Genomic DNA, 15098 nt, shown 5'->3' on the forward strand with positions numbered 1-15098 from the left:
TGTCTTTGCTTCTTGTATTAGGGTTGGCAGACAATTCATTGATGGAGGAAAGCGAGTATTTGAGTTTTGGAACTAGTATATACAGTGGTTAAATATTACGCAACTGTTCATCCATTATATATTTAATTATCTGTGTTTATCGATGAGGTGACACTCATTTATTGGCCGATGTGATGAAATATATACAATAAATGAGTGTTATCACTTTAGTGAGCACGAAAATGATCATACATTGTGAAGACTTCAAGTCCGTAAATCTTTAATTTCCAATATTAAAATACAAGCTTGTAAGTTGTAACCAACCAAAGAGTTTAATTAATTGTTATAAACTTTAATATATCTCGTATGCTACAAAATGAGAGTGTCATGAAATAAATAGAGAGTCCCATCCCCATTGATATCTAATAATAAGGTTAGGTCTTTGGTAGATTACTTTAATAATTGGCGACAATATTAGAAAAGTGCAGCACTAAAGCTTAAACACCCTTTCATGGAAAGATTCGTGCTTTATATACGCGTCGACATAATAATGCCCTTCACACTTTCGATATGTGTAATCTGATGCAATTAATTAATTTTCCTTTGCAGAAATCCAAGTCTTCCAAAATTTGGAAGCTTTAATAATTTTCCAATTTTGAGATATTCCTAAATTGATATTCCCATAAATGATAAATTCTGTTTAGTAAATCAAAAAGTTATAAATATAATGAGAAACAACATGTTCGCGTGAACGTTTGCAAAACTTTATTTGCCCATAACCTCTAACTTTATTCTAAATAGATTGATTTGATGTGATCATTTAAATATTTTTCAACAATCACTTAGATAGATTTCAAAAAAAAAAACAATCACTTAGATAATTTTGCAAAATACGACTAGTTGAAGAAATATATTTGATTTTCCAAGAAACTGAATGCTATCGATTCGAATAAACCTAAAAGGGAATGTAATATCCATTGCTTTGTTTATAATAATATGTTAATCCATCTCCTTCTCTTCATAGGTAACCCAAATAGATTTTGACCGACAAAATTGATACGTGAGACCGTCTCACAAGAGTTTTTGTTTTCAGAAAAAATTAAATAAAATCCAAATTTGGAAAAAAAAAATGCTTGGAAAATTAAGAAGGAAGCAAATCATGCACGACCAATCGTTTGTGACATTATGCCAAATACAATTAACCCCCTTTTCATTTCTTCCTAAGTAGGCCACATGTTTGGTCATCTCATTTCAAATCAAAGTATCATTTGCGGTTTTAAATCAATGGTGGACGAAGACATGTCATTTTTATTCTAATTATTATTATGTAGAAAACATTGTATAATAAAGTACTTCAACTCATTCTTCATACATCCATATCAATCAGTCGGACTTGAAATTTATTGTTTCATGTATCATCTCCGATGAATTAGCTTGTTGTGTGCATAGGCTTTTTCCTTGGATTTAGTAGTAGTAGTTACTCAAACCACCAAGTATTTGTCATTTCCATGCTGCAGAAGCAGTATCTGCTAAGACATGTCAACCAGAGTCTTTGTACAAGAAAAAAAGAGAGATCGATATTGATCATTCGGTTTCCATAGACGATGTGCGGATCTTCTTGATTGGTTTCTCTGGAGATGATGATAGAAGACAGAATCATTACAAGGAATTCAGGTATTTGCTTATTAATTGGAAGCTAGGCGAGAAACTGAAATCTAGAAACTTAGAACCTTCACACATATCTGGTATGTTCAAAGCTAAAGGAACAAAGAAGGATTTTGTTGCGGCTAACAACATTGTGGCAGAACACTTCAGCAGTACCAAAGCACCAACAAATTAGTATTCTAAACAAGTGGCAAGAAATTCTCTTTTGAATATATACTCCCCTATAGTCGGTAATACGACATCCACAGTTCTCTCTCGCGATCAGAGGAACACCACATTAATTGAAGAGAAAAGGAGATGAAATTCACTAAGAAGAAAATCTTCCTCCACCAGAACAGACTGTAGCTCACTTGAACGAAGTTTAGCTTAGGTTAACTGGAGTTAAACTTCATAGAAAGAAAAAATAACAAATCTGCATCCACGGGTATCTGAAGAAAAAGAACAAATCAAATTGATTATGTGCTCATTTTGAAAATGTTTCATCACATCGTACAGCAATGACCTAACATGACGTCAAAATCTTTCAAATTTCTGGAACGACCATGACATCAGGCATACAAACTTGTTTTTACCTCTGCAGTGTATTTTTAAAGTCCAACCATAAACACAAGTCTCCAAAGGTGTATTATGTGCTCGCTATGAACAAACTCCAAGATTTCAAGAACAGAGGTATATCATGGAACGAGTTTTGCTATCAATAAAATGTCTGAAATTTTTTCCATAAATGAGTAAAGCTACCGATAAAAAAAATTATTTTCCAAGGAACATGAAATGAGCTACGACACCTCAGCTATAGAGGATGGTGTAAATCAAATCTAAATCAAGTCTGATGACAATAAAAACCATCTGTTTTGAAAGACGGGGTAACACATGAGAGATACTATTCAAGCTGTGGAAAAGCAAGGAACTTATTAGGTTCAATCAGTTCCCACCATAGGCACCAACACCGTCCCGGAAAATACATGCCAAAATCTCATCTTGATTTTCCCAACAAAATTGCTAATTGTTTCATGTTTATTTTATCTTTATCAATGGGTTCGTCTATGTATACTTTACCGAACTCCTTGAAATAAGGGGAAACAAATCTCTCAGAAAACTGAGCATTTGAGATCTTGCAAAGCACTCCAAGGCTAGGCCAATTTTCTATAAGTTTCTTTGTTTCCAAAATCCTTAGGACTTCAAGCCGGGGCTTATATCTCTTCTCCACGCTGTACATGAGTGAAACAGGGTAACTAACAATACTTGACAGATCGTACTTTCCAGAGGCCAGAAGAACCTCTTTTACCATATTCATCTTCTCCTTCGATATGGTAAACGCCGGACATGAGGTCCGAAACATTTTCAATATATCAGTTTCAGAAAAACCCAAATCCCGAAAAGCCTTCAACTTGAGCTCCCAATTCACATTGCTCAATGAACGCACAATCCTAACAGCATAAATAAAACTTTTAGAGCTCCTACTGACTCCCAATTGATCAACCTTATCTACACATTTCCTTAAAACTTCTGGTTTATGTAAAAGAAATCTCGGAAAAAAGTAGATATGATTCACAATCTGGTTCATGGGAATACCACAGCTCTGCAAGAATTTGAAATTGGGCACCAGAGTCTTTTCCAAATCCATTGTAAAGAACCACCCAGAAACCTTCAAAAGCTTCGCCACCTTCGCGTCGGATCCCAAAAGACTCTTTAGCACAGATAATGAAGGGAGGACTCTTTTCTTTGCACTGCAACTCAAAATCCCAGGATCTTTTGAAATCATAATGGCAATTTCACTTTTCGAAAGGCCTAATTCCTGAAAAATCTTAATTTTAGGGTTGATAACTTTCTCGGTACTCGCCGAGAGCAAATAAGGTCTACTGCTCAAAACTCTCTCCAATTGGGTTTTCGAAAATCCACTCTCTTTCAGGGTTGAGATAATTGAATCATATTTTTCTGGGTTGTGTAGACGAGTTAAATTAGAGGCGATTCGTGACGCAGTTTCGTGAGAGAATTGGTGCTTTTGAATCAAGTAATCAGAAATGGAAAGGCTGTCTGGAGGTTGCGCTTCCCTTGAGGTAGAGAAGAAATGAAGGTGAGAAAAAGAGAAAGAAGCATGGCGTAGAGACGCAGATGCATAACTTCTCGAAAGCAAGAAAATACGACTCCTGTATATCACAGACATCATGAACAAAAAGTTGCAATTGTGTTCAAATCAAAGTACTTCGCAAAATTGAAATCACTAGCCTGCAATCGCATCAACGTAAAACGAAGGGCTCTCAGGTAGATTTCTATCAGAATGGCGATTAGGGATCTTCAGCTCTGAGTTGAAATGCACGAAGAACTGGAGGGGCTGGGGCTCATCGCGTAGTTAATTTTTTTGAGATTTGTGCGTTTTAGAATAAAAATATCTTTCGATTTATTTATTTATTTTAGTTCAAAATATCTTTAGATTTAACAAGGATTTTTTCCTTTACTTCTTTTTAATACATTTCCCCTTTAAATTTTAATTTATTTAATTTAAAAATGTAAGGGGTATCGGATTCTATAACCCATTTTGAGATTCATTTCGATATATATTTATTCGAATCCGATATAGATAGTCATTTGTTGTTATTATTATTATTATTATTATTATTATTATTATTATAATATGTTTTTGGGGTTAGTTGGACTCGAACGTCAAAAATTTATGTAAAACGATCTCATATGTCGTATTTTGTGGTACATATATATTATTTGGGTCACGAAAAATTATTACTTTTTATACTAAGAGTATTACTTTTTATTGTGAATATCGTATGATTGATTCGTCTCACAGATAAAGATATGTGAGATCGTCTCACAATAGACTACGATAGAAACCTTTAAATTTTGTCATTTAAAATTGAATAATTTAAAAAAATACATCGAATTTATAAATTTATATTACTTCGGTAGTGAGCCAAGTTAGGGTCCAATAAATCGTTTTTTTCTTTTACATAAACCGGAAGTTTCGAGGAGATGTGTTGATATTATAACCCTCATGAGTGCTATCGTGGGCTCAAAAGACATTAGAAACTTTGCTTACTAAACTGGGGGATTAAGTCTTTTCCTAGTTCACTTGTGGCCGGGTAGTTAGTTTTACGAGCCGTGGAAGCTAATCTGAAAAAACATCTACAGTAGTACTAATGTTTTTACATGATGGCTCTAGATATTTTTCTGAAGTATGTTATGAAACTATGTGGTCCTCGCCTTGTATATATAGGAAATTGATTATAAGCGTTTTTTTGTTTTGCAAACCAGTAAATGTCCGTTTCCCTTTCGTTCGAACAATGTACAATTTGCACATATGACTCCACACTTTTCATACATTCAACCTTTTTATATTCCCAGCTCCCATATAATTGCACGTTAGATCATATTCACACGAATCCTCAGCTAAACGTCCCGGACAATTCGTTATCGATCCTTCAAACTTGATTATTTTGATTTTCACACCTGTTGTTGCTGTATATGGTCTATTTCATACTCACTGTGATGATTGCATAATTTTGTATGGAGTGGAATTCATGTTGGGATTACATCGACCGAAGTCTACTGCCTTAATCACATGTTGATTGGCTTGAGATATCGCAGCTTAATATTTCGTGTTTGTCTCTTTCTTCCAAAAGAATTTTACATGGTAAAAATTTAAGTCGATTGCAATGGTGCGTGCGGTTTTCTTGAACTAAAATAGTACATTTGTTGAATGGTTACTCGAGTAGATTGCAAAAGTAAATTGCATTTTCAAATCTGTCACTCAGTATTTGTGAGAACAGATAGTGTCTGTTATATGCCTGATATTATTTCTTCGTAATTCTTTATATTCAGTTTGCAGAAGAGTACATTTTTTGAGAAAACAAATTAAGACCATTGGATAAGATTATGTTTGATTATGTTGTGAGTTCAAAGATGGTAAAACCTTCGTCATCTTCTTCCTTCTATTATTCCGCTGCTGGTTTATTTTGCTTTTTCTTGTAGATTGTTAGAAGTATTTGATCATTTTGGTATGGACTCGATGTTCTGCTCATTGCTGCAATATGAGATTCTTGGAATGTTATAATATAGGATTGACAGAATGTGAAACACGAGACTTGGCAAATATTTAAATGCATATTCAAGCCAAGATCATGAGCTATGATTATTCAACTGTACTTGAACTCAAAGTCGTTATGGGTCTAAATTTTACCGATTATATATTTTATATGTGGCCTCTTATTTAATTAAATCAGTAAATTCACCGTGAGTTTTTGTTATCCCCGGAGTAATGAAATTATTAGAGGTCATTGAAATTGTGTGATCCTTATTGATCACATTGCAGTTTTCTTGTTGGAGTGTGGTAAAGTGCAACTTCCAAAATTTATTTTCTCAGGCTTTGTTAGGAGCTCTGGTGTGATAAACTAAGGTCAAGTAATAGGACATTATATTGGGGTCCAAGTGTCATGAGCTACCAACGGCCCATGCTATATCGAGTTATCAAAATTTTCCTGGACTCTTCAATTTTCAAGATTTGTTTCTCACTTTAGAGACACCTAATTCTATGCTGCTCCTCACATTCTTTCCCTTGTAAATGACACACACCCTTTCCCACCATTTCACCAACAATCTTCCTTCTCTCCCCTTCTCACGTCCATGGAGGAGCGGGAGAGGTCTCTTTCAGATGAAAAAAATGGACCTCTTTACGATGGAAATGATACTCAAGAAACCATCCCAAGTCATGAAATCACAAAAGTCACCTCACATACGAAAGACGGCCCTTTGCCCGAATCCATCAGAAATGGATCACCTACACAAGATGACGACGACCCCTTACCCGTATCATCTCAACCCGCTATTCAACCAGCAACTTATGTGGTTCAAGTTCCCAAAGATCAAATCTACCGTGTCCCTCCACCGGAACACGCCTTTATATTGGCTGAACGTCATGCCAATCAAAAGAAGCAGAAGGGATCTTGTTGTTTGTCTGGTCAAGCTTGCTGTTCCTTCTTCCCAGTAAGTATCCTAAACTTTAGAACATAACCTTTCAATTCATTTAAATGCATTCCATAAACTTGGCTTGCATCACGTGCAGCTCGGACGATGGCGAAGAAAAGAGAGTGCACCGACTCGAATACCTGATAGCGATGTCTAAGTTCTATGCTAAAGATTTGGTGGGCTCAAAAAATTGGTGAAAACAGTTATTGCGGAGTTGGTTGATTTCACAATGCGTGGATCCCGCGGACAGAACTATACTTATCGTCCTGCTCTCTTTAAATTTTGTGTGTTTATTTTTTAATTAATAAATAAATTTGAAATTGTCTCCTGTTTTAATTTGAATCGCTATGTTGTAACTATGGCCATTGCAATACAAAGGGGGCGTACTTTAAGAACATACAATAATATAGGAATGCATCGAGGAACAAAAATGACACTTTCCATGGTTTTATCTTTGTTTATAATTATATCTATTTTATCCGAACAGGTAGCGAATTTCTAATCGTATATGGTAATTTTTTTATGTTTAAATAATTTTCTCTCTGTGTATACATCAAGTTCGAGGGCTCTTTGTTTAACAAATTCATAAAAAGAATAGGTCTCTTGTGAGACGGTCTCACGAATCTTTATCTGTGAGACGAGTCAACCATATCGATATTCACAACAAAAAGTAATACTCTTAGCATAAAAAGTAATATTTTTTCATGGATGATCCAAATAAGATATCGCTCTCACAAAATAAGACCTGTAAAACAAAATACGACTCGTAAGACCGTCTCGCACAAATTTTTGTCTAGTATAAATAGCCACCAGCTAATATGGCAACTGTTGAACGTTTATTGGGTACAACTATTTCACCGTGTTTTTAAAAAATATATAATTTGTCATATACTATATTAATACACTAATTCCTTATTCGGTAAAAAAAATAAAATAAAGACAATAATCAAAGGCCAGCAAACGAGTCAAACTACTCGTGCAAACGAGTCGAGCTACTCGAGGTTAAATATCGATTCGAGTTCAAGTAGCTCATAATCGAGTCGAACTCGAGTAGTTAGTGATTCCGATCAAGTAGTTCGCGAATATATATATTGTATTCAAAATTAAAAAAAATGAAATCGAGTTTTTCGAACTCGAGCTCTGAATTTAATATCCAAATCGTGTCGAGCTTTAGTTCGAATATTTCAAATTTTTTTGAGTCGAACTCGAGTTGTGTGATACTTTGATTCTACTCGACTCAGTTGCACACCTAGAATCCACATCATCAGCCCAACAAAATAGGTAAAATCAGGCACATCCATTTCTCATCGATTTCATCAAATCTGGTCCAGGCCCAAATAGAATCAGCCCACCAACCCAAAAATCCAGATTACTAGTTAGAATCCGCATTATACACACACATATATATCCTTAATACCATAACAGCATCTTTAAGAGAAAAATTTGGGGAAAAAATATAATGTTAAAAATCCTTCAATATTCTCTATTATATTAATGATCTTGATTTTTTACATGACATATTTTTCAAATATGTTGAATTAGAAAAATAGTCGTCAATGAATGAATGTTAGATGTTCGACGCAAATATTTATGATCAAATTTCTCTTAAAAACAATAATTTTTATAGAATAAACTAAAAACAGAGTAGTCCTGATCAATTAGGATCCTTGTCAATCCAAAGCTAGTATTCACCAAGATTCACAGTTAACTTACACAAAGTAAATATATCGTACATGTGTCCATGTTACCATACTAAAAGCAAAATTTTCGAAAACCGAGAATGTTCATAGTAAAAGGGCGACTTCCAGCATCCCAACATAATTTTGCATTGTCGCCTCCAACCTGGTCACTTTTGATCACATGGAGATGAAACTGTCCATAGACAAGTAACACACAACCGATAATCAACAGTACGAACCTCGGCTCGAGCATCGATGTGGGGACCTAATTCTTTTACTTGACACGTTGCATGAAATATAGCCCTTAAGTGCTCGAATAATTTATTTTTTATAAAGAAGGGGACGAGCAAGGTCCAAGTGTTTCACATTATTAATGTTGCTGCATGTTAGAAGCTTTTTAATATGTCTTAATTGAATATTCTTGAGATCTTCCTTAGATTAAGGCCAATAAGAAAGATTAGGCTTATAATATTCTTAGTTGCATTTTTTTTTATATGTATTCAAGATCTAAATGTCAATTGTTTATTGAATTAGTGATTACTTAATGAGGTTAATGTGGTACTTAGGGGGGATATGCGCCTTTTCCACCAATTATTGGTGTCTATACAGCATTATTTTTTACTCGAAATTATTTGATATATATATCAATTATATGTACACACACTGATTGAATTGATTCCTTCTTTACACGTCTAGAAAGAAAAAAAAAAGATGATAGTTCTTGAACATCGATCGATTTCCTTTATTTATATGAATTGGGAGCATGTTGGTGTCGATAAACCCATGTATCGTTCGCATAAACCAAGCACTGTAAGTGGAATCCAACTCCTCCTCCAACAAATATTCATGGGTTTTCCTCTAAATTCAAAGGAAGTGGGGGGTTTTCACTTTCACCACCTAACACTCTTCCTAAAAAAATAATGATACCAATAAAGTAAAAGGAGGCATGGAATCCATAAACTCTTTGAGATTCCTTTTCATCTTTTGAGGTGGGCACTCACAAATCCAAGCTCCCAATAGTGTGTTGCTTAAAGACCAATATTATTGGTTTACTTCCAAGTTTCCATCATCTATTGGTTATTCACAACACACACACACACACACACACACACACACACACATATATACATATATATATATATATATATATATATATGTATATATATATATATACATATATATATATATGTATATATATATATATATATGTGTGTGTGTGTGTGTGTGTGTGTGTGCGTGTAATTATTTCATTACATAGTTTTGAATCATTCTATTCGTACATTGGAAAGTCTTTTAGGAATCTTGTTGTGAATTTCACATGATTTTATCAGAAATATGAATGAGTGCCTTTGCCATTTTTGTGCTAAGGTTGGTCATGCTAAGACATCTTATATAATTTGTTCTCATCTATAATTAATACATGTCGTCAATTATAGTATAGTACTAGGTGAGACTTTATTGGAGAATTTGATTATGACATAAATATTTTTCGTACAAACGTAATTAAAAAAATGCAACGTAAAAATTTATCCGAAAAACTGTATGTAGATTTAATTTTCTAAAAAAAAATTTAAAATGTCAGATTATCTGGATCATATAATTGGTTTCAACTGGTACAATTTTTCATTATTATCGTGTGTGTGTGTGTGTGTGTGTCTCACATATAGATTTATGGGAAAAACGAAATTAATTCAAAGGCTACTTCATGAATTTAATTCCAAAAGATAAAAGGAAATGACAAAATATATAATATCAGAGTTGGTTTTTTTTGTTGATGCTATCTTAGTGCAGCATATAATATAATTATAATAATTATAGTAATATGACAGAAAGAAAATTAAATTTGAGTTTTAGTATAGACTACAAAATAAAATTTGGAACGCCATTTTAAAAATATAAATATTTCTATCCATATATACCCAAAAAATGTACCGTGGAATTTATGCAATTGCAATTATAATGGGAATTAATGCCTCCGCACAACTTTTGAGATCCCGTAATTATTATAATTATAAAGATTTGATTAAATTTTTCTTAACTATTTTACAAGATTTTGAAACTTATCAATTTACTTATAAATATCTCACATCCTTGTAAATTTAGTTAAATATACTCTTACCAAAACTTTACCTAAAAAAAGTGAAAAGACAATCAAAGAATACTGTGTTTTGACCGGCGAAAGGTCTCTACCTTTAATGTTTCAGAGAATCAAGGCATGTGCAATATCTCACACACACACCACACACACACACACACACATATATATATATATATATATATATAGTGTAGTATATAGTGTGTAGTGTGTGTGTATGTATGTATATGAATGAGAGAGAGATGGTGAAAGTTTGGAAAATGTAGTAGGCAAATATATTTATGAAATTCACTTGAAATTATTGTGACATGATTATCCAAACTCAAATGTTCGGCCTAAAAGTCAAATAATGTCCCGAAACTTGTCCTAAACATGCAAATACAGTCGCATACTAACTCGTTTTATATGTTGCATAATCGTGGATATAATTTAAAAAGGGAAGAAAAAAAACTTGCAACATATTTTAATTAAGCACGCTTAAATGTGAATGCCTTGAAAACACAACAAAAGCAAAGAATCGAATTATGCTCAATTGGAAGAATTTCTATACATAAATCATATTCACAATGGTCCCAAGAACTTTAATTATCTACTACTTGAAACCGAACAAAAGGATTGCACGTGCGATATAAATATGCATCGATTTCAATTTGTTTCTTTTGTGCAAATTCTCAAATACTAATGAAAACTTTACCTACCAAATATACATATTAAGGATCAATATATATAGTTTACATGTATATATATACGTGTGTCTTAATCTTAATTATTATTGTATTATGTATAGATAAAAATTCGGCGATTGTAAAAAATGTGAGTTAATATATGAATTCTACGTAAATTATGGGTTTATCTACTTTCGTGTTCTTCATTTAATAACATATATAAGATAATTTAAACAAAAAAAATGAGGAGAAATAATGGGAAAGAGACTATTTCACTATTTCTTTCGGAAAAGGGAAAAATCCCTTGGGGGGCTAAATTACAAAACAAAGTAGAGAATTATGTAATTAGTCTCAACCCCATCTCCAATAAAAACACCTGGGGTAGGGCAAGTTTGGTTCCCGCAGTTAGTGCCTTAATAGGGATTGCTTCCACCCCACTAAACGTGTTAAGAAGTCCATGACCTGCCGAATATCAAACAATCACGTGTTACACCACTTCGATGTTCAATTCGCACAAAATTGAATTTCCTCGTACCTACCTCGGATGGTTCTTTTAAAGAATATGATGCATAGGTTTCTTTCGGAGTCTTCGATACCAGAATTCCTAAACCTTGTCCCTTCCTCCGTAGAACCTGCTGATCATTGTTCATTATAAATTCCAAAGGGTCGGACGGATCGGAGACACGAAATCCCAAACTTACCTTGAATGCATCTTCATCGGTGCGATCATCTCCTATGTAAATCGGAAAAATATCGTCGTTCGACTCCGCATAGCCTAAAGATTGAAAAACATACGTGCATGAATTTTTTTTATTCCTTTCTAGTTTTGTATAAATTATGTATGACTCGATCGGTACATAAATATTGTATACAGTAATTCCCTTTTGCTTACCCAAAGATTCCAACAAGAATTCAAGTGCATTGCCTTTGTCCCATTTAATAGTGGGGCGAATCTCTATAACTTTCCTTCCTTGAGTTAATCGAAGCTGCTGGTACCCCTTCATTGTTGATTTAACCTGATCACCCAATTCTCCCCAGTTCTGCAAGTAAAAAATATAAAATTCTCAGTTTTAAATATATTTTTTTTCTTTTAATTAATAGCAGTATATAATTAGTACCTTTTCTTCAACGCAACGGTAGTGTACCGACAGACAGAATTTATTGTTCTCAACTTTAGCGCCTGGGATGTGTTTGATTTTCTCTATCAAAGTTTTGTATACCTAAGAATTAAAGCCATATTTTCGGCATTTCAGTGACAGTTTTCACAATTATATATTGATAATTGTAAGAGAAGTGAGACAAACTTCATTGATTATTGGCAGAAACTCTCTGGCCGGTTGACAGATGACAGTTTGATCTTCCTGAACAATATTAATAGCATGAGCAGATTTTATTTCCTTGGAAAAAATACTAATATTTCTTGTGCTCAAGAAATATTAAATACGAATGTATGATTTATTATATTATACTCACTCTTCCTTGTTTGTGTCCTTTTGTTGGTCCCTTGATGTCCATTCCGTGGCTACCGGCGTAATAAAGCTCTGATAATCTCACGAAACTATGTACCTGCAATAAAATTTCCAAGATTACGACTCCAATATTAAATACAATCACTTGTTTTGAAATGTAATAATGATCTTGAAACACAAAAATAATGTACCTTAGCTCGGCTCCTCCCGCTAACAATGGCAGTCGGGAAAAACTTGGCTACGCCTTTTACAGCGTCTCTCATCTGATTATTCGATATAAAAAGAGTTGCATATTATTATTTTCTTTTCGTATTTGAATCGGGGGAGTAAGAATTTTCATGGTAAATATGTCGAACCTCGTTCGTCATGAAAGCACGGTCCGGATCCTCCACAATAGGTGATAATGTGCCATCATAATCCAAGAAAACCACTATCTGTTTCCCCTTTGAAACACTCATCATCTCTTCAAACATGCTCAAAGCAGAGGGATGGTGAAGCTGCTTAATTTGGTATTAAAAATCATGTGTCAATCACCCACGCTAAAATCAAGTGATTTCCAACAAAACCCGAATAAAAATATTGGTCTTTTTTTTTTCGTGCGTGTGAACTTACAGTCCAAGAACTTTGATCCTTGGTATCTGAGGCCCTTCTGGTGGGCGAAGAAGCTCGCATTGAATCAAGAAAGGCATTGATCCTTGCTCCATTCCCACAAGTTTCGAGTTTCTTTAACAGCTTTTTTCGCGACAAGTATCCGTTCACCGTCTGTGGGAACATAGTCGAGTCGGACTTGGCAACTGCGATTGCCATTGTGAGGCAGGATTTTGCATCAGAAATAACCATATTTTGGTTGGTCATGATCAAATGATATAGTAAACACTCTCTCAAATCTCTTCCACTGTATATATAGCAGCTACCTTGCAAGCCTGCATTGACGTCAAGGGTCAAAATAATAATAGTAGTTTGTAATATGACCCACCGATATCGTCAAATAAATTACAGAATATATAAGGAATGTAAACTACCTAGAAAAGGGCTTGAAGTTTTGCAGGAAACGAAACGAAAAACAGGGAGAATAGAGATAGAGCGAGAGAGAAGGAAACAAACAAGCCAACAAGACACAAGGCAAATGTTACAAGTGACAAATGAATGGATTTGTGGTTGAATTTATAAGTAACTCCACAGCAAATAAGAGACCAACTTTTATTTTTCCAACTCTTCTAGTACAATTCAGTCCCTAATAATTAAGAGTTGGTAAATTCATATTTTACAAGTACTCTTTTGGAGTCATTTAATAGTACGTTTCCTCTTTCTTTTTTCTTTTTTTTTTCAAAATAAGAATTTTTCCTTTTTTCAGGTCTTTTTGCGTGTCAAATCAAATTTTCCTTCAATTATGGTAAATACCTACAGTAACTTCTTGTAACATTATATCCAACCCAAATATACATACACATACACTCACTGTCACGTTAATTTTTATATTATTAATAAGTTATGTGTAACTTTTTGCTCGATAAAATTATTAAACTATTTTCCACTTTCAATTCTTCTTGTAACATTAATGTCTTTCATGTAACAGTTAATTTTCTTAAAAATTAATTTTTTTAAAAAATATTTATTTGTATGATTGAAAGCATTCATTTGAGCAAACAAAAATCATCATTAACGGATTTATAACATGAATATCTAACTCAAATACGTATTTAAACTGACTAATGCTTGGATTTTCATTTCTTTTTTTGGGGGGAAAACTGATGTAAGATTCGGCAATACTTTCAAGTTAAAGGATTTTTAAGCCATTCAATTATGACAGCAATTATATTACTTTGATTATAATGTAGTGCACTGTTGGATTTTTCCTGAACGAGAAATTTTTAAACAAATTATTGTACGTATTTGTGTTATTATCAATTATGCGAGAGGAAGCAAATTAAACGACCCAATTATTACTAGTGGGAACTAACTGTGATTATGCATTATTAAGCCCTTTTCCTGGAATGAAACAAGTTACATTATTATATATTCGATATTTGTTTTCATTACATTTTTTTACTGAATGTATATACGGTATGCATGTTCGCATTCTGATGAGATGTAATGATTAAAATTTGATGCCTGATAAATTGTTTCGTTTTATATATATACACACAATTTTGTTATGTTGTTCACCCATCGTTTTCAAAATTTTTGTTCGGTACCAATGAAGTGGCACTCACATATTTCAAGCGAGATGAATATCTTACGTGGGAATTTATGTTTCTTGAGCAGCACATGCAAAATTACATCATAAAAATCTCAGAATTAATGTATTTAGAGCGACCCTTTATTTATTTTATTAAAACCAACAGCTTTCAACCTAAACTGTTGGCTCAAAACAAGCTGCATTAATGTATATTTATTTGGATTTTATTCAGACAGATAGGTAATCGTATGATGTCCTTTCTTCCACTTAAATGTTCTATCTCAATTGCTACAAACCGCTAGCAAAAAAAAAAAAATAGTTTTGTTGAGGTCCCAACTTATTGCGACTTTTGACTCATTCTTAATCAACTCTAACTCGGAAATTTTGAAAATG

General features: G+C 33.5%; 2 protein-coding genes and 1 long non-coding RNA gene across 4 annotated transcripts; 1 reads left to right on the plus strand and 2 right to left on the minus strand.

The window, feature by feature from the left end:
* Positions 1-1326: 1326 nt before the first annotated feature.
* Positions 1327-3408, minus strand: LOC140809820 (uncharacterized). The gene is made up of 2 exons (XM_073167558.1): positions 3217-3408; positions 1327-3071 (listed from the first exon to the last, which is right to left on the minus strand). Exon 2 carries the CDS (start codon positions 2981-2983, stop codon positions 2618-2620), a length of 366 nt encoding a protein of 121 aa, XP_073023659.1. The 5' UTR covers positions 2984-3071; positions 3217-3408; the 3' UTR covers positions 1327-2617.
* Positions 3409-5953: 2545 nt separating this feature from the next.
* Positions 5954-6985, plus strand: LOC140809970 (uncharacterized). The gene is made up of 2 exons (XR_012113212.1): positions 5954-6636; positions 6716-6985. It is a non-coding gene; the product is annotated as an uncharacterized lncRNA (long non-coding RNA).
* A 4374-nt stretch (positions 6986-11359) lies between these two features.
* LOC140809303 (probable trehalose-phosphate phosphatase D) lies at positions 11360-13677 on the minus strand. 2 transcript variants are annotated; one of them, XM_073166889.1, is made up of 11 exons: positions 13549-13677; positions 13139-13449; positions 12883-13023; positions 12718-12789; positions 12531-12623; positions 12362-12418; positions 12176-12277; positions 11950-12097; positions 11759-11832; positions 11597-11689; positions 11360-11519 (listed from the first exon to the last, which is right to left on the minus strand). In XM_073166889.1, the coding sequence occupies exons 2-11, from the start codon at positions 13379-13381 to the stop codon at positions 11463-11465; spliced, it is 1080 nt and encodes a 359-aa protein (XP_073022990.1). In that variant the 5' UTR covers positions 13382-13449; positions 13549-13677; the 3' UTR covers positions 11360-11462. The 2 variants fall into 2 exon arrangements, with proteins under 2 accessions (XP_073022990.1, XP_073022989.1); XM_073166888.1 differs by having other exon boundaries at positions 12883-13026.
* Positions 13678-15098: the final 1421 nt, after the last annotated feature.

Source organism: Primulina eburnea, chromosome 13 (genome assembly GCF_022965805.1).
Source record: "Primulina eburnea isolate SZY01 chromosome 13, ASM2296580v1, whole genome shotgun sequence".
NCBI lineage: Eukaryota > Viridiplantae > Streptophyta > Magnoliopsida > Lamiales > Gesneriaceae > Primulina > Primulina eburnea.

Bases quoted from the DNA above. Each gene is read 5' to 3' on its own strand.
- LOC140809303 (XM_073166888.1), bottom strand. From the start codon at position 13,381: ATGACCAACCAAAATATGGTTATTTCTGATGCAAAATCCTGCCTCACA. The intron at 12,790-12,882 runs GTTCGACATATT...TCGAATAATCAG, and splicing joins GTGCTTTCATGACGAACGAG to ATGAGAGACGCTGTAAAAGG. The intron at 12,098-12,175 runs GTACTAATTATA...TTTTACTTGCAG, and splicing joins ACCGTTGCGTTGAAGAAAAG to AACTGGGGAGAATTGGGTGA.
- LOC140809820 (XM_073167558.1), bottom strand. From the start codon at position 2,983: ATGTTTCGGACCTCATGTCCGGCGTTTACCATATCGAAGGAGAAGATG.